The following is a 17,957-nucleotide window of genomic DNA, read 5'->3' on the forward strand; positions in this document are numbered from 1 at the left end:
CGACAGCCTTGGGGAACTTGTTATTTGATCTTCTCTTGCAATTGCCACCAAAATTATAGGGCGTAGGTTTCAATTCCTAATCTTGAAGAAGATGTTTGGGAAATCGCTCTCGAATCCCCTGTTCTCGCCAGTTCCGGTCTCTTCTCCGAAACACAGGTCGCGAACTCCCCTCAATTTAGGCCTAGTGGTTCGATCCCATGCCGTGGGTTCTTCCAAGAAGGTGGAATCGAGCCCGAATCCGACGCCGGAGAAGCTGTTCGGATCAGCCGATGCCTCCTCGGGCCCGTACCCTGGAGGGATGGGGCCGCACACGGGTCGCGATCCAAACGTGAAGAAACCCGAATGGCTGCGGCAGAGAGCTCCTCAAGGGGAGAAGTTTGATAGGTTGAAGGAATCACTCTCGGATTTGAAGCTCAATACGGTTTGCATGGAAGCACAATGCCCTAACATCGGAGAGGTGAAAGTTCTTTTCTTTTTTTGTGGATATTTTTTTTCCTCTTCTAAAGACTGCTATATAATCTTTTTCCCCCTCTTCTGAACACTGCTTTATTAGTTGTCATCTTTAACGGTAAATTTTGACTGTGTGATCCTTAGGATTTTCTTGATACACCTCAACTTTACTTATTGTAGGTCGAATGTTTAAGGGAATCCTTTTATTTGTATCTTTTCTTAAGTCATGTGTTTCTGTTATTATGATTATATAAACTTTTAGGCTAATGCTTAGTTAAGATGGATTTGTGATTGTAAATCGAGAATATTTAATAGTTCGAAGTTTTGGTTGGTAAAGGTCAAAACAAGAATTCTTGACAGTTTTGGTCTTAACCACTGAGTTTCAGCTTTAGATTTTATTAAGTCTCAGCCATTACTGTTCTGTCTCGGGTGAAACTTCAAACCATAAATATATTGATTACGTAGGTTTTGTGATTGCAGTGTTGGAATGGAGGTGGAGGGGCAGGTGGAGAAGGGGATGGTATTGCAACTGCAACTATCATGCTTCTAGGAGATACATGTACCCGTGGATGTAGGTTTTGTGCTGTGAAAACCAGCAGAAATCCAGCACCTCCAGATCTTATGGAGCCTGAGAATACGGCTAAGGCGATTGTTAGTTGGGGGTAGGTTTTTGACTTTTCCACTTCAGACAGTGCTTGGAAGCAACAAAATGTTGTGCATGTTCGAGTGCTATAGCCATTTTTTTTTGTGTGTAGTTTGTAGAATTTGTAGTACTTTAAAAAAGTTATCCAGTTGAAATTCCATATTAACTTCTAATGCTTAATTATCACTGCTGTTTATATCACAAATCTGACCCTACCATCGACTCATTTTGGATGTGTGGTAATGGTTTAATGGTTCAATGGTTCAATATTATTCAACTTCAGGTGTACCCATTGCCTCAAATTTCAGTAATCATATCTATCATCAAGTACAGAGAAGTATGCCTAACTATTTGCATGACACCTTGAGGATCATGTACATTCTTTGTAGTACCAGAAATTCTATTACACATGCTTTTTAGTGGCTCTGATATCCTGTACATGTTTTAATCTGGCATTTAGCAGACACAGATTTTACAGGTGCCCAGCCAAGTCGCTGAGGCTGTAAAACATTGCGTTAACTTAAAATTGTTCAAGTTTAGGCTTTAATATTGTGTGCTGGATCTTATGATTATCTACTATTTTGTCTGCAGCGTGGACTATATTGTATTGACTAGTGTTGATCGAGATGATCTACCTGATGGTGGAAGTGGCCACTTTGCTCAGACAGTCAAAACTATGAAGGTTCATACACTTCACTTTGGCAACCCTGAGTTATGAACAAGATGGAAATCTTAGATGCATAATTTTGTTATTGTTTATATAAAGTGCATCTTATGATAAGTAGTTAATAAGTTGATAAAAGGATTGGCAGTTACTTCTATGCAGTTCATTATGCTGAACCTTTTTCTTTTTGGGGTGCAGAGGCTCAAACCTGAGATTTTAGTTGAGTGTCTAACTTCTGATTTTCGAGGTGATCTAGAGGCAGTATCAACTTTGATTGATTCTGGGTTAGATGTCTTTGCACACAACATTGAAACCGTGAAGCGCCTACAGAGGATTGTTAGAGATCCTCGTGCAGGGTAAGGGGCTTTGAAATATTCTTCTGATTAAGTAAATTCTTCTGCCATGTTATCAAGTATTGCATTTGAATGTGCCTTGTTATGAACTAACACCTATTCTTTGATGTAATTTTCTTATTTCTATCTACGCATGTACAAGTTTAAACGAGGGCATTTAGTTGGTCATTTTATTCATTTATCCTTCTCAGGTGACTGGCAATGTAGGCTTTTTAGTTTCGTAAGTTTCCCCTTATTCTCCATTGAATTAGCCTTTCATATGTCCCAAACAAAAGACAAAACCAGATAAGGCTGTATATCTTTATATCCTGCAATTAAATTTTTTTTTTTTCATGAAAATAGTTCTTTGCTTCACTCACTTCCTGCTGTTAATTCCAGGCCTAGGCCATACAAAATAAAAATGTAAGAATAATCAGTGTATCTTCTTAAAAAATGAAGTTTGTGCACTTAGATTTCTACGGACATGTTCTTCTCATGCTCAAAGATTTTTAAGTCCCAAAATCACATTTAGGTTAGACTTGCCTTTGTTACCATGGTGGAAATTATGTTTATCAATTCTCATTTCCTATTCTTCTGGAGATATGAAAATTATCTAGCATAATAGTTGTGGGTTATGCCACTATTGTCATGAGAAGATAGTATTTGTATTAATATTACCCCCCTCTCAAATTGTGATATCTTTTCTCTATCCTCCAGCCCCACAAATTCTTGCTGCAACTTGTTTCCTGTCTTTTACTGTTTCAGTTGATTTTAATTGGTTTTCAATTGATTTTTAATTGGTGCTCATTGTGTCTCTTTTTTTACTCCTTAGCTCATGCATTCCCCCTTAAATCGAATGCAATTAAATGGAGTCCACATATTAAATTTAAAATTTATTTCTTAAATAGCCCATTATTATCATAATCTAAACCTATCTAAATTTGAAGATAATCTAAACCTATCACATTTATCATCAAGTACAGAGAAGTATGTCTAAAGTATAACAATACATGTAAACTAACATAAAAGATCAGAAGATTAGCCTAGCTATTTGCATTACACCTTGAGGATCATGTACGCTTATAATCCTAATCAATATTTAACTTGGTAAATACATTTTATTATACTTATCATGTTAGGGGCTCCAGTATCTTGTACATTCTTCTGATTAAGTTAATTCTTCTGCCAAGTTATCTACTATGGCATATGAAAGTGGCTTGTTATGAACTAGCACCTATTCTTTGGTGTCATTTTCTTATTTTGATCTTACCCATGTGAAAGTTTAAACAAAGGCTTTCAGTTAATCGATTTATCCAATTATCCTTCTCATGGATGACTGACAACTTAGGCTCTTTAGTTTCTTAAGTTTCATCTTATTCTCCATTGAATTAGCCTTTCATATGTCCCAAAGGAAAGGAAGGCTGTATAATCTTTATATCCCAAAACTAAGTTTTTTTTTTTGTGAAAGTATTTCACTGCTGGTAATTTCATGCCTCAGCCATGCAAAAGGAGAAGAATAGCCAATGTATCTTTTTAAAATATGAAGTTGTGCTCTTAGATTTCTACTGATACATTCTTCTCATGCTCAAAGATACTTAAGACCCAAAAACTAAGTTCACATTTAGGTTAGACTTGCTTACATTTTCAATGGTGGAAATATTGTTTATCAATTCTCATTTCCTCTTCGTCAGCAGATATGAGAATTGAATATCTAGCATAACAGTTGCAGGTTATGCCACCATTGTCATAAGAAAGATGGAATCCGTAATGGCCCTTTAAATTGTGAAATTCAGTAATGCCTGGTATGGAATACTATTTGGATTACCATTTGCAAGGTGGCACCTTCCATCATATTGCTAGAATTATTTCAGTATGAATTAGGCTGTACCATCACCAAATCTCATCTCCTTATGCTCAACTTTCCATGGTATTGGCAAATTAATAGTACTGCAGTTGCTTTGTCATAATGTCATAATTAGTGTTGGGTAAATGAATCACCTTTTACTCATAATTTTATACATCTTTAAGAAGATAATACAAGAGTTCCATGGATGCTGGAATCTTCTCTATTGCTTATATTAGTATGATTGGTGCAGAATACTCTTTGAATCAAAATTGTTGCATTAACAATATATAGCAGGTTCCTATAACTTGCTGCAGAAATATTTCTTTTCAATTTTGAATAAGTATAATTTGATTCAACATCTGTAGCGTGTTTGACATTATTCTCTTACTTTTCTACTAATTGCATCTGGGATTTAAACTGCTCTTTCGGTAGGTATTGGCAAAGCTTATCTGTTCTAAAGCATGCAAAATTTTGCAAAGAAGGGATGGTTACTAAATCTTCTATCATGCTTGGTCTTGGAGAAAAAGACGAGGAGGTGAAGGAAGCTATGGCTGATTTAAGGGCCATTGGGGTTGATATCCTGACTTTAGGGCAGTATTTACAGGTTAGATTACATACTCGTTAAATTGTATAACAAGTGTAATTTATACTTTCATTAGTTGTATTAAACAGCGGTTATGTTTGGGTACTCTGGCAGCCGACACCGTTGCACCTCACAGTAAAGGAGTATGTGACTCCTGAGAAGTTTGCCTTCTGGAAGGAATATGGAGAATCTGTTGGTTTTCGCTATGTTGCTAGTGGACCACTGGTAAATGTTCTTTACTTTCATTTGTAATTAGCTTTGGTTGTAAATTTCAGCCAACCTTTTATCTTTGCTTATAGTACTGTGTTTATGTAACCGAGAAGATTATGCCTCCATTAATCATTAGATATATTTCATATTTTGTATCAATCATGATTACAAGATTCAGTAGAAATTTGTTGGAGTTCGATCATCACAGATAGCCCGTAATCCAGAATTTTTCTTTTTTAATTTGTCCATTTCAGAAGTAGAAATTGAAAGTAAGCATTATAAGACAGGAAGTTCACAGGAACATGTGGAAAAGCAAGTATTGCTCCTTTGGGAGCTTCACCTCAGATAGCTGCACTCCTAGCTACATATTTCAATTTAAATGTTGTTCTGTCAGCATCTATATATTTTGGGATGATTATAATAAGAGCCATTGAATTATTACCTATTTCCACATGCAACCCCACGTTTTTCTATGGGTGGCTTTAAGGCTAGTAAGCTTTTGGTATACATTGACTCCCTAAACTTTGAAAAATCTTTCACCTTCTTGACAGTGTTAATCGAAAACATCATATGACCATTTTACATTCAACTTTGTTCTTCTTTCTTTCCTCTAAAAGACCTAAATTTGATCATGTGACACTCGTCTGTTATTTTTTTTAACAAAAATTTAACGGATAACTAACAGAATAAGTATTTCGGAGGTTTTCCAAAGTTAAGATTTTAGTGAGTTGATGTGTCACAAAAATCAAATGAGGGGACCTATATGGAAATGGGCAACAGTTTAGAAGGTTTAGGTGTAATTATTATACTTTTCTATCCTGCTGAGGGAAGACTTTTGTTTTTATTGCAGGACATGGTGTTTGTATAACTTCCATTCTTCTTAACTGTTAATGTGTTGTTGCAACCTTTGTCGGATAGACAGCTTTAATCTGTTCTTGTAAGTTACTTGAATATGAAGGAAGCTACTTCCTAATTCCTATTCTCGTGGTCTGTGCAGGTTCGATCGTCCTACAGAGCAGGGGAGCTGTTTGTTCAAAATTTGGTGAGAGGTAATACAACTAAGCATGAATCCAATGGATCATGATCCATGTGAAAGGCTTCAGGATTTTAGCTACTTTGCCTCCACATCTGCGATCTCATCCTCAACATTGATGTGGTAAACCGGTTAGCTTAGAGGGGAACAATACTATAAACCAAAGCTCTCTTCGGCATACAGGATCACAAACTAAGAGAAGTTTGGAAGCCAACATTTACATCTACTCATGGAGATCATATGCTGATAAATTAACAGCAAGAGATTTCATGTTTGTTACATATGAATTGTTTTGTAGAGCTTCTTTCCAACTTGGGTGAATTAGAGGAGATTGGGGTTCTTATGCTTTCCATTCTTATGTTCGTGTCAATTCCTTGCACTTAATGTGCTTTGAGAATTTTGGAGGAATACTAGATTCATAACATCTATATTATAGAATTTGTTTTGCTTTTATGGAGATAGGTATTTAACGTGAGAATAAATTTATTGCATCCGGTATTATACTTCAACTCATCCAAATCTACTGACCCAGTTTAATTGTGACACTATTATCAAGTTGTTAACCATATCTCAACTATCTCTTGTATCACTTTTCAACCCCTCTAAAAAAAAAGAAAAAAGAAAAAATAAAAAAGAAAAAAAAAATAGTAGGCACATTACACTTTTGAATTATCTAATTATATCACTAATTTTCTTCATTAAAACTTTTGTTAGAAAGTTTTTTGTTAATTAATTAGATAGACAAAAATACTCTTATTTTCGTTTTCCCCTTTTTATTATAAGTAAATTTTGAAGTAATTAGAGAAGATGATTTAGAGTTTAATATTTGGAGAAGTTGTTATGAAAGAATATAAAAGGAAAAGAAGGGGTGATAGTGAAATTTTTAATAAAATATTGATGGAGGAAGTTTCAGTGATAAAATTAGATAATTTAGGAGCATGGGTCTTTATCTACTTTTAATCTTAAGAGGAAGAAAAGTGATTATGGTAGTTAAGAGTGTCAAAATATAATTAACTCTTTTATTTATTATAATTGATTTATTGGTCGTGTAAAGTTATATTCTCAAATGGAAATAAAAAGGATGAAAAAAATAGTTAAAACAGAAATAAAAATTTCCGACCTGCCGGATTCGAACCAGCGACCTAAGGATTTATCTGCAACACTACAGTCCTCCGCTCTACCAACTGAGCTAAGGTCGGTATTTGATATGTGGCATTTAATAATTTCTTATAGTGTGAACAATTTGTTAGGTTTTCTCTCCTCGGTCACCTAAACCCCTTCTCATCAGCCTCAAAAGAACTCCAGCAAATCCAAAACCCTAAACCCCGCCTTCCCATCAACATGATGTCAGGAGGCCAAAGCTTCGTCTCCTCTCCTCCCGCCTTCTCCCACGATGGCAAGAAGCTCCTGGTCTGCACGGGATGCACCGTCTCCGTCTTCAGCACGTACACGGGCATGCTGGTAAATCCAAATTTAATCACTTTCTTGTTTCTTTACATGTTTGCTCGTTTGGGATGGAGAAGATGGTTGTGGCAGAATTGGATTGACGTCAAAATAACATATTGGTTTCTCAGGTTACGGAATTAGAGGGGCACACGGATCGGGTGACATCGATCGTGGTAGTACCGACAGCGATGGCGGCTGCGAGTAGGTTTACTAGCTATTGCTGGACTTCTTCGCTTGATGGGATGATCTGTTATTGGGATTTCGCTGCGGCAGAGTTGATTAAGAAGGTGAAGGTGCAGCTGCCAATTTATTCCATGGTATGTGGGCGTCTCTACCTCGCTTTCTCTCGGTATTCTCTTGCCCGTCCTGTTTTAGCCCCATTGCATCATAGTAACATGTCAATATACTGTTTTTAGTGTTTGCATATGTTAACACTTATATAATACAATATGCAGAATGATTTGTTTCAACTTTGTGACTCGTGTAGTGCTTTTGAGTTGTTGAATTAATACTCTAAAGATTTTCTTGCTATTCTCTGTGGATGTCTGTATTTGGTACACGTGTATGCTACTTAGATCATTTATCTTATGTTCTCGGCTTCTTGCCTCATCAATCTGTGTGGATTCTTAACTGTCAGTACTCTATGTTTGAGTCTATTTTTGCTTCAAGTGCAGATAATACCCAATATATCAAGTGCTTCGATAGGAAACAATCGCAAATCGTCCACTCTTTATGCATTTATCTCAGTGGAAGATATCAATAAATCAGATGATGAGTCTAAAGCATTGCGTGGCCAAATTCAGATTTACAACCTGATGAATGCACATCGTGTTGGCGGGCTTTTGGCTGAGGTGTGAGCATACTGTTACACTGGGTTGTAGTTTTTGCTTAGTAATTCAAAGAAATTATTTACTGGAGACATTGGAAGTAAATTTATAGTCAATACTTTCTTGATTGTATATTCTCTTGTGCAAATTATAATTCATTATTTTTCTCAGAGTTAAATTCTCTTGTTGATCTGATGTATTATGTCTGAGTAGCACATGCGATGAATCACTGATACCTGACACGAAATACGTTGTTGTAGACACGCAACCCAGAGTTTATAACTATGAGTAGATCTGGAGAATTTTTTGGTATGACAAACAAGAGAAAACTTCATATATGGAGGATCCCTGCAAAAGATTGTAAGCCTGATGAAATAAGGAAGATTAAGCTGCATCATACCAAAAGCTTAACTGCTCTTGCCTTTCATCCAAGTGAGAGAATGGTAGCTGGAGGCGATGTAACAGGGCGTATTCTAATATGGAGAGGTTTTGGAAGGAGAAAGTTCTCAGAAAGATTACAAGAATCTAGTAGAGGAAGGGCAAAAATTGATGAAGAAAGGCCTGGTGTTAGGGACAATGATGATGCAGACTCCTGCTCAACATGGCACTGGCACCCAAGTGAAATTAAATTTCTATTCTTTTCTGCAGATGGAGCTTATTTGTACTCAGGTACCACACGTTTTAAGATAATACATTCTACTTTTAGGTTATCAGCCTTGAAGCTTTGGCATGTACCTCTTTTCCTTCTGTTGTGATGCTAGGCAGTAGCTTGGTCAATAATATTAACAATCTCTGTGAAAATAAGACAAATGATCTTCAATAGTTCCTTTAGAAGCTTGACTCCATTTTTCGTAATACCCTTGTTTGAATTTAACAGGTGGAAGGGAGGGTGTTATTGTGGTTTGGCAGCTTGACACTGGAAAGAGAAAGTACAAACCGCGTCTAGGATCCCCACTATTGTACTTTACAGATTCTCCTGATCCTTCTCTTTCCTGTGTAAGACATGCTTCCTTTTTTGAAAATTTTGCCCACCTTCTGTTTTTATTGTACAAGATCAATGCTTCATGGTTCACTGTTCTCTAACTGCTCTGCTTCATTTGGTATGTATACTTTGTTTGAAAATTGTATTTTTGTGTGTCTACACAAAATAACAATATGATGCCACTTCCTAGGAAGTTAATGGTACCTGTTACTGCTAGGGCTACTGTACATTACTAACTGTCTGACAGCAGTGAATGGATTCTGCAACATCATCTGGTAGGTGGAGAAAGGCTGATCTCTTGACCAATGAAGGACCAAAACTACGCTTGGTAGAACTTTAGACATAGATGTCATGCTTGCTATTAGAGTTCTTGAACTTTGAAGGTCTTACCTAATTTTGGAGATGGACAGTATAAGTCTATATATCTTTTTCTTTGATGGAATGGGAATCCTGAACTGTCCTTACTCTTCAAGGATGATATAACTTATTCAATGCTAACTGTTGATTCCACATGCTTTCCCATCAGACTTGCCTTTCCATGATTGCTTCATAAGAAAAGCAAATGTTAGCATTGGAAGTTGTAACATCTCAATGTGTATTGCATTTTCAGTTTTTCACAAGGCCATCTATTAATAGTACATACAGAAATGGTGTAATAATAATGTACTCTATTTGATGTTGCATTTTGTGTGGTTCAATTGTACAACTGTACATCTCGAAGTTCTGTTGGTGTGAGACTTGCACCATTTTAGACAGCATTAGATGGTTCAAGTAAAAGATGCAATAAAAATTGCCAATGGATACTGCGGAACCCCTTCTTTGTTGATCCTTTTCTTCTCCTGCATATATTTTTAGTATATATTGTTTCCTCAAGCTGGTGATACGATCTCCCAGCAAGGTCAATCATGCCCAAATTTGACCATGTTCCCTTTGGTACTCTTTTTATGGAGTAGCATGTTCATGGCATGTAGCTGACTTCTCTAGAATGCATAAAGGGGATGACAAGTGCTGATTTTCTTAGGAACACAAAATAGGAAGTCCTCTCTAAGATTTTAATATGTCAGCCTATTAGCTTAAAATCCGCTCTTTACCTCAATTTAGTTGAAGGAAGAGATGGACTAAAAGTTAAGATTCTAAAAGTGCACAAAGCATTTGCAGAATTGTTCATCAAATCAATTGACTACTCAAACATGTTGTTTAGTAAAAGAATATTTGGTAGATCTGATTTGATTCGCCTTGTTAACAATTTTTAATGAAGGACTTTAAAGTGATAGAACTATGCATCTCTGGTGTTTCATTGTTATTCTCACTTGTATTGCCTCATTTACTTAGATGGCCTTTTCTGCATTGCCTTAATCAACAGATTGCGCCATTTATACTTGAAGTAGTTGGCATCATTATATATTACCTTTATTGTATATTAGTTGCTATGTTCTTATGTTCTGTTACTTACTTGCATCTTTTGCTGCATATTCTTAGTTTCACATTTTCTGGGAAGAGTCATTCAATCAATTGGTGTTTCAGGTGTCTTGTGCAGATAATCAAATCCATCTACTAAAAATGCCTACAATGGAGATCGCCAAATCTATCTCTGGAATTAAGGTTTGTTGTGGTCATGTATGCTCCTCAGATTGTTTTTTACATGATGGTTGAATTAGTACAAAAATTACGTATTTGTCCTTCCTCTGCAGCTACCTTTCTCTTTTCCGGATATACATGAAGGTTTACGCAGTACATTTGCATATGACAAAACTTCTGGATTGATTGCTATACGTACTGAAGATTATTGCATACAATTCTTCAGTTTGTTTGACAATTGTGAAGTTTCACAGGTTGGTGATCTAAGATAGGAGCAGCTTTAGCTTTGTGTCGTTCTAAGTCATTAGTTAGTTGTTTCTAGTTTTCATGCTTCATATTTCTGCCACATTTGATGTGATCATTGTGGATCTTTCCAGGTGCAAGTATGTGAAAGGAATTTCCAGCCTGTTGATGATACTACTGTAAGATATTTCATTATATATTCTGTTCATCTTAGTTTTCAGTTCTTGACTCTCCCTTATAGCGTAGCTTATGTTGTATATCAGCTATGAAGTCCGTTTGGCATTCCATGATCCTTCAATGTATCAGAATAGCTTGAAGCTTCTAAGGCCTACTTATATCAGAATCAGTAATAACTATTAAAGAGAAACATGGCAACAGTTTCCTAGATTAAGAAAACTGAATAATCGGTTTTAGTTTTCTCTATAAAGGAAAGTGTCATTGAAGTAGGGTTATTTGAAAAAAAAGAAGAAGTAGAAGCAATTCAAAGAGTGAAATGAAATTACTACCTCTCTCTATATTCAGAGGTATTTGCCTTATGGCTTAACTAATTCCTCTGTGATTGCTGTGATTTATGAAGCACTTTTTCTAGTTGATCCTTTTTGTCAATGTCTCAGCCTAATGGTAACCACCAGGTGTCTGCCCTTGTAATCTGGAACCACATTTGGCAGTTGCTTTATTAGTCATTGCATGTTTCTGCACACCTGCATAGAGATACTAGGATAATATCTGAGGTGGATTATTTTGGAGACAGATAAATTAACAGAATATTTTGGATAGGTACATCAGTCTCTAGACTTGTGTCCTAATTGTTTAAACTTGAAGCACCCGATCCCCATTGAGAGTTTAGAAGTTTGACACCCCTCAATAGAGATCTATGGTTTAATTGGGGCACCATAAGTTCCTTCTATCTCTCAAAAATACCTCCATTCAGTTGCAACCTAGATATCATAGTGCTATTTGGAACTCTCTGATGAGTTTTAAAATTATGGACTTCTTTTTACTTTTTTTATGCTCATAGAATAGCTTTGCTTTTAAATTTCTTGATTGAGCTAACAATTTTATTCCTACTGAGGTTTCTAGTGTCGTTAGCATCATCATCAATATTCAATAGATAGAAAATTCATTGATGCACCTGATAAAATCCTAATATATTTGAAGAAGTCTTTATGATAATACAAACTTTTATGGTTTCAGGTGTACGTGGCTTTGGTAGCTCTTTCTACTGATGCCTCTTTAATGTGCACTGTGGATGTTAAGCTTCCTGAAGAAGGATTAGGGGGACTTGTTAGTCTAAAGTTTTGGACGCAAGGGTCCCAGGTGGGAGAATACTCCCTAGCCACCATCATCTATGAGCCTCACAGGTTGGTACGCTATAGAACTCCCACCATTGGATAGTGTCTTGAAGTTGTGTGTTTGTCCATTAAGCATATAATTATCAATTTCATCAGTAGTATGTATATTGAATGAGATGGCTTGCCTTTGAATTACAAGAAGTCCTCAAGGCACTCATTCTGGAAACTGCCAAATTAAATCTATTTCTAATTTTAGAGAAAGGAAAAGGATAGAGGAGAGCGTTTTTGGTGGGCGCCTTGACGGGGTGGTGCATCAACCACCCCACAACTAGTAATGTGGCCGACACAAGGTGAGTCGTAAGCTAACGGGAGGCCACATTCTCTTCTCTTCTTCTACTTTACTTCTTTCTCCCCCTTTTCTCTCTCTCTCTTTGTCAGAAACCCACCATTTTTTTAAAGGTCTCTGATATGTACTAGTGAAGTGGGTGTATGGCATCTCTCTCTCTCTCTCTCTCTCTCTCTCTCTCTCTCTCTCTCCCTCTCTCTCTCTCTCTCTCTCTCTCTCTCTCTCTATATATATATATATATATAATTTGTGAGTTTTTGTTGTTATCATTGTAAATTCCACTATTAAAAATTATATATATGTGCTATATTAGCATATGCTATATATCATATATTTTTATTATTTTTTATATATTAAAAATACTAGATCATCTTAGCGCTGTGCGGTGGGGTGATCATTCGCAATCCACTACTGCCTTTCAAAACCTTGTTGCAGAATGAAAGTCTCTCATTGTAACCTAAATGGAATATGTCATCCTATTTGTCCCTTATAATTTTACACATGGCCAATGGCAAAAGGCCTCTTATATTGGTATACCCAGAGGGTTTTTGCTTGTAGGTCTAATCATGAACTATGTCTTATGTGGGAAGAACTAGAGAAATCTGCATCTAGTAATAGGCTTTAGTTGCATCATCATTGTTGAAGTCTTCCCCTGATGAGGTGAGATTATATTGAGGGGTTACCTGATGTACCATTTATTGATTCTGTGTGTAACATGTACTTATACATAAATATGAGAATGGACAAAAGGTGGTTGTTATGTCTCGCACTTAGACTGACTGACATACATATACACCTGTTGGTAATTGGCTATTCTATTGACTCACATTTTTTTTTAAATTGCCCTATTTTTTATTATAGCGATGCTGGCATTTCTTCTGTTGCTTTCCGTCCTGGCAAAAGCGTTGCAGTAAGCTCTTCTTTTGGTGGTGACTTTAAGGTAGTTATTTTGCTTTACTTTTCCTGTTGCCATTCTTTGTTTGGATGCATAGCTTGACTATTCATTTTGAATTTTGTAGGTCTGGGTTCGTAGTGCTGAAATTCAGTCAAGTGGTCAAAAATATGAGAAAGCTGGTTGGAGATGCCAATCTGTTGGTTCATACAAGTAGGAGAATCTTTTAGCAGTACATCACCTTTTTCAGTTAAATTCATGTGCCTTTTCTTTTGCCTATTCTTTTTCAATACAACCAAGTCTTGGTATATTGTGGAACATCAATCTTTATTATGGTAAGGATGTACCTTTATGACTGATTCATGTTAAACATCAACATCAAATACCTTTGAACCACTAACCTGGATATGGTGTATATGTACCACATTATGTGGATATACAAATCTTGAAGAGTAGAAAAGGTATGAGATTCATGGATTACAAAAATGTATTAGCACAAATATTACTGACGAAATCATAAACATCACTTGCAAAACAGGAACATTTCGAATCAAATAAGTGAATAATGGTTAAAATTCTGTTAAAAAATGAAGCTCCTTTACTGTGATTTTCTTCTTGGACCATTGACATTCTCAGTGTGTTCAGTAGTGAACATTATAGCTCCCCCATTGTACGAAGTACCTGGGAGAGTGTTTCATACATGGGTCTGAAATTGTTCTTTATAGTAGGATACTGAAGCAAAATATCCAAGTGTACCGATGCCAGATTGGATGATTATTGATGCTGCAAAATATGGAAGGGAGGTGCTTTCTGCATTGTAAGGATATATCATAGACATTTTCTTGCCAAAGCTCTCTAGGCTTTGGAATCACAAAAGATTCAGTGCTATTTTTTTTATTAGCCAGTGCTCTTGTTACTATAACCATTATTATGACATCCGGTTTTGCTATGGTGTTTTCATGTCACATCTTTTCCTGCTTTTCACATGTCTAGTACTCTTATTAGTGTCACTTTGCTCTTTCCTCTGCACTTGTTTTATACTGAACATAAGAAATTCATAAAGATGTTATCATAAATTTGTACATATATGAATTTGCAGGAGAAAACCTATGACTGCTGCAGCATTTTCAGCTGATGGATCTGTTCTAGCTGTTGCAGCGGAGACTGTCATTACGCTGTGGGACCCTGACACTAATATTCTGGTGGCTGTGATTGGAGAAGCACTTTCGGTGATCATTTGATACCTGATTATTGCTACTCTGCTTAAAATGGCCTGAATGATAAGCGAGACCCTTGTATTTTAATTTTGCAGCCAATCACAACACTTTCTTTCATTGGAAAGACAGAATTTCTTGTGTCACTTTCCCAGAATTCAAAACCACAGATGGCAGTCTGGAATACTTCAAAATTATCAATGTGCTGGTCATACAAGCTATTTGTTGAAGGTTTGCATTTTTTCATAATGCTGACATTCAAATTTAGTTAGGTTCTCTCCCTGAATTTCCTGAAAGTGCTTATCATGATAATTTTGATGGCTATCAATTCTCTTATGGTTTTACCCTTTTTTACAGCTGTATGCTGTGCTGAAAATGCACCTCATTTTGCTATCCTAGCCCTTCCAAATTCCCATGATGGCAGTAGCGTGAGAGACCAAGAAGGCATAATATTATTGTTCAGTGCAGAAGATCCAGCCCCTGCAACCACTTGGTTGGTGAAGGAGGTATTGTTTGATACTAGTGTTAAACTGTTAATTCATGCTCAACAACTTCTTGTTGATGTAATAACATGAGTCTAGGAACTTCAATTCTCAAGGAGCATACTCTTGCCATGTATTAGGCAAAACTTTAACTAAATAAAAAATCTAATCCTCAATTAATTTAGTTATTTATTTTCTTTTGGTGGTGCCACTTTTAGTTTTCCTGTCTTGGTATGCTTCCCTTGATGGATACGATTTTCCTGAGATATAACTATCCTTGTTCCTCAGACTAGCCTGTGAAGAAATGTGATGCTGATTTAATAGATTTTCATGTGATTTCAGGCAAAGGGAGGTGGCCTTGTTTTTCTAACTGACAATCAATCTTTTCATGAGCAAGATACTAATGCTAAAGAGAGAAAAGACACATCATGTTTAGCGTACATAAATGGTGATCATGAGTACATAATCTTTGATCCACAAAGCACAGAAGATGTTCAGATCAGCAAGACAGCTCGGAAAAATCAACTTTCTCCTGAGGAAGCATGTGAGATTTTATCAGAATTTATTTTTGCTTGTGTTGCCAATACTGTCTCCTATCTGTGCAATTTTATCAGATTTTTGTTGCTTGTGTTGTCAATACTTTGTCTGCTATCTGTGAGTTCAGTGCGCAGGTAACTTTTTCATAGGGCTTTTGTTTTTCATATTGTTCCTCTTGCTTACAGAGAGAGGGATTCAGTTTAGGGCCTTTAGGCCATCATATTTCACCGTTTGAGGCTCACAAAATTAGTTTCTGGGGAACTACTCCCATCAACCGCTGATTATTTCATGCAAGGGCACAAGTGTGCATTTTTCATCCAAATCGGCTTCTTTATCTTAGAGTAGCCAGATATGTGGATATAAATTGATGTGTCCCACTTGCCTCTTGATCTGGGTGGATCCTTTTTCAATCTGCGTATTTATTTAGTTTTCTAACCTAGTTTGATTCTTGTATCTTCTTCTCTCTTTCCTGTTTCATTGAAACATAATTTTGAACCTTACCCTCGAACAAGGATAGAGTCAACCTGTAGAGGTATTACAAAAGAACTCATATAAGCCCTGCTTTACAAGGTAACTATGAACTTGTATACTACCATGCCAAAATTATAGTATGTAGACAATATATCCAACATTCACAAAACAAACCACAAAGTAATGTTTAGTTTTAAGAAACATCCAGCAGAGATTCTCCAGAGCTAGACTCTTTGCTTAGCTACTCCAAAAGGAAGGGGTTCTCTTTGCTTTTGCCTTGCAGAAGCGTCCTAGTATTAGCTCTATCTTCTTCTCCTTGCAATCTTGCCCAACAGTTTGGTTCATGTATCTGCATACTAATATGTGAAAATGACAAAAATAATAGCTTAGTGGCAACTATATAGCTTTTCGTGGATCCTCAATTTAATTGTCCTCTTTCTCCATGGTAAAGAGTAAAGATAGGATTAGTGTGATTGTGTGTCAATGCAGACACATAAACAAAAAATGGATATAATCATATATGTATTCGTTTTAATAATTGGGAAAGGGAAGTGGATATGGATATAGATATGCTGTTATTCAGTCTGCTACCTTTTCCGACTGCCAGTTCCATAATTGCTCATCTGTTGCACTCCTATAAATCTTTTCAAATTCATTGCTTTTCTTTGAACTTTGAGAAAAATAAATAAAGATAGGTTCTCAAGTTTCTTTCATCTGCTGCAGTGCTGATTGGATATGCTTCAATCTACGGGGAGCTTCCTGGATCTGAATTGAAGAAAGACCCTGTTCGAGATATTCCTTTTGTCCCATCAGAAAGACCTTGGGAGACTATATTCAGTGGATCATCTCATGTTCTTCCACCCCTTACAAAATTATGTTCAGAATTTTTGTCATCCTTGCTGGAAAAGAGACCAATCACAGATGAACGATAATTGCAGGATGTAGTTGGGTCTTTACATGCAGCTATGGTCGAGAAACTTGTGCAAGTTAGTGCTCATAAAATTTCATTTACCATCTGCCTTGTGTCACCTGGAGAACTGATAAGATGTGGTTGGGTTTTGCATGCAGCTATTGCCGAGAAACTTGTGCAAGTTAGTGCTCATAAAATTTCATTTACCATCTGCCTTGTGTCACTCGGAGAACTGATACACGGAATTGCAAGAATTGGCACATCCTAGTTATGCTGGTGTCCTTAAAGGCATTGGCTGATCTATGAAAGGGCTGCTTTTGCAGTTCAAAGAAGTGCTTTATATGGTGAAGACGGCGGAGAAAGAGGCTGCATGAAAATATAGTCTACTATAATCTGTCTTTCTTTAGCAAATTTTGAAGCCCATTTTTAGTTGGTGTAACACTACACAGATCACGAGCTTTTCTTGGTCCCAAAATTTTGTAACACAGTTTGGTTGGTTTTGCAACGTAGGATATTTATTCTTATAATTTGTGGCAATCAGCTTCTCAGATAAGAGTTTGCTATTTTCTCTTTTGATATTTCGAATCATCAACATATATATTATGAACAGTGCAACTTGAAAGATTTTTCAAATGTCAAGAAGAAAACTTAATGCTATTGCAGCTTTTGGTTGGTTTCTTCATTTTTTTCTCATCAGCTAGTGTTTTTATTTTATTTTCTTTTTTAATTCTGGTCCTTAATAAATAACTTGGCCTACTCTTATGGATATTTCATTATGCTTTTAGTCATCTTCATCTAGCTTAAGAGTGATCATATATCACTAAGCAAACCATATAATCTCCATCAGAGCAAATAGGTCAAACTTAAGTATTGCATTTCACTAATCACTTTACTAAAATATTCACCCTAATATTTAGAACCTATAATTTATGGGTTAGTTAAGTCGTAAATCACTACGCAGTGGGCTCTCTAACTC

General features: G+C 36.3%; 2 protein-coding genes and 1 non-coding gene across 4 annotated transcripts; 2 read left to right on the forward strand and 1 right to left on the reverse strand.

Annotated features, from left to right (window-relative positions):
- The first annotated feature begins 6 nt into the window (after positions 1-6).
- Positions 7-6,117, forward strand: LOC140762858 (lipoyl synthase 1, chloroplastic). The gene is made up of 7 exons (XM_073100829.1): positions 7-457; positions 931-1,112; positions 1,685-1,775; positions 1,956-2,113; positions 4,368-4,539; positions 4,633-4,743; positions 5,726-6,117. The coding sequence occupies exons 1-7, from the start codon at positions 92-94 to the stop codon at positions 5,810-5,812; spliced, it is 1,167 nt and encodes a 388-aa protein (XP_072956930.1). The 5' UTR covers positions 7-91; the 3' UTR covers positions 5,813-6,117.
- Positions 6,118-6,875: 758 nt separating this feature from the next.
- TRNAY-GUA (transfer RNA tyrosine (anticodon GUA)) lies at positions 6,876-6,960 on the reverse strand. The gene is given in 2 exon segments: positions 6,876-6,911; positions 6,924-6,960. It is a non-coding gene; the product is annotated as a tRNA-Tyr (tRNA).
- Positions 6,961-7,035: 75 nt separating this feature from the next.
- Positions 7,036-17,648, forward strand: LOC140763354 (uncharacterized). 2 transcript variants are annotated; one of them, XR_012104820.1, is made up of 17 exons: positions 7,036-7,222; positions 7,336-7,524; positions 7,882-8,058; positions 8,295-8,703; positions 8,912-9,030; positions 10,541-10,618; positions 10,708-10,848; positions 10,972-11,016; positions 12,032-12,198; positions 13,337-13,415; positions 13,495-13,580; positions 14,467-14,596; positions 14,680-14,812; positions 14,939-15,087; positions 15,406-15,607; positions 16,795-17,057; positions 17,140-17,648. XR_012104820.1 is itself a non-coding variant. In XM_073101507.1 (16 exons), the coding sequence occupies exons 1-16, from the start codon at positions 7,103-7,105 to the stop codon at positions 17,001-17,003; spliced, it is 2,433 nt and encodes an 810-aa protein (XP_072957608.1). In that variant the 5' UTR covers positions 7,036-7,102; the 3' UTR covers positions 17,004-17,648. The 2 variants fall into 2 exon arrangements, 1 of the variants encoding a protein (XP_072957608.1); XM_073101507.1 differs by having other exon boundaries at positions 16,795-17,648.
- The last annotated feature ends 309 nt before the right edge of the window (positions 17,649-17,957 follow it).

This window comes from Typha angustifolia, chromosome 7, assembly GCF_048772165.1.
Source record: "Typha angustifolia cultivar Huaian chromosome 7, ASM4877216v1, whole genome shotgun sequence".
Lineage (NCBI taxonomy): Eukaryota > Viridiplantae > Streptophyta > Magnoliopsida > Poales > Typhaceae > Typha > Typha angustifolia.

Excerpts from the sequence above, each read along its gene's own strand:
- LOC140762858 (XM_073100829.1), top strand. The coding sequence starts at position 92 with ATGTTTGGGAAATCGCTCTCGAATCCCCTGTTCTCGCCAGTTCCGGTC. Across the intron at positions 458-930 it reads AATGCCCTAACATCGGAGAG|TGTTGGAATGGAGGTGGAGG; the intron begins GTGAAAGTTCTT and ends TTGTGATTGCAG. Across the intron at positions 1,776-1,955 it reads AGACAGTCAAAACTATGAAG|AGGCTCAAACCTGAGATTTT; the intron begins GTTCATACACTT and ends TTTGGGGTGCAG.
- LOC140763354 (XM_073101507.1), top strand. The coding sequence starts at position 7,103 with ATGATGTCAGGAGGCCAAAGCTTCGTCTCCTCTCCTCCCGCCTTCTCC. Across the intron at positions 9,031-10,540 it reads CTGATCCTTCTCTTTCCTGT|GTGTCTTGTGCAGATAATCA; the intron begins GTAAGACATGCT and ends TTGGTGTTTCAG. Across the intron at positions 13,581-14,466 it reads CAATCTGTTGGTTCATACAA|GAGAAAACCTATGACTGCTG; the intron begins GTAGGAGAATCT and ends ATGAATTTGCAG.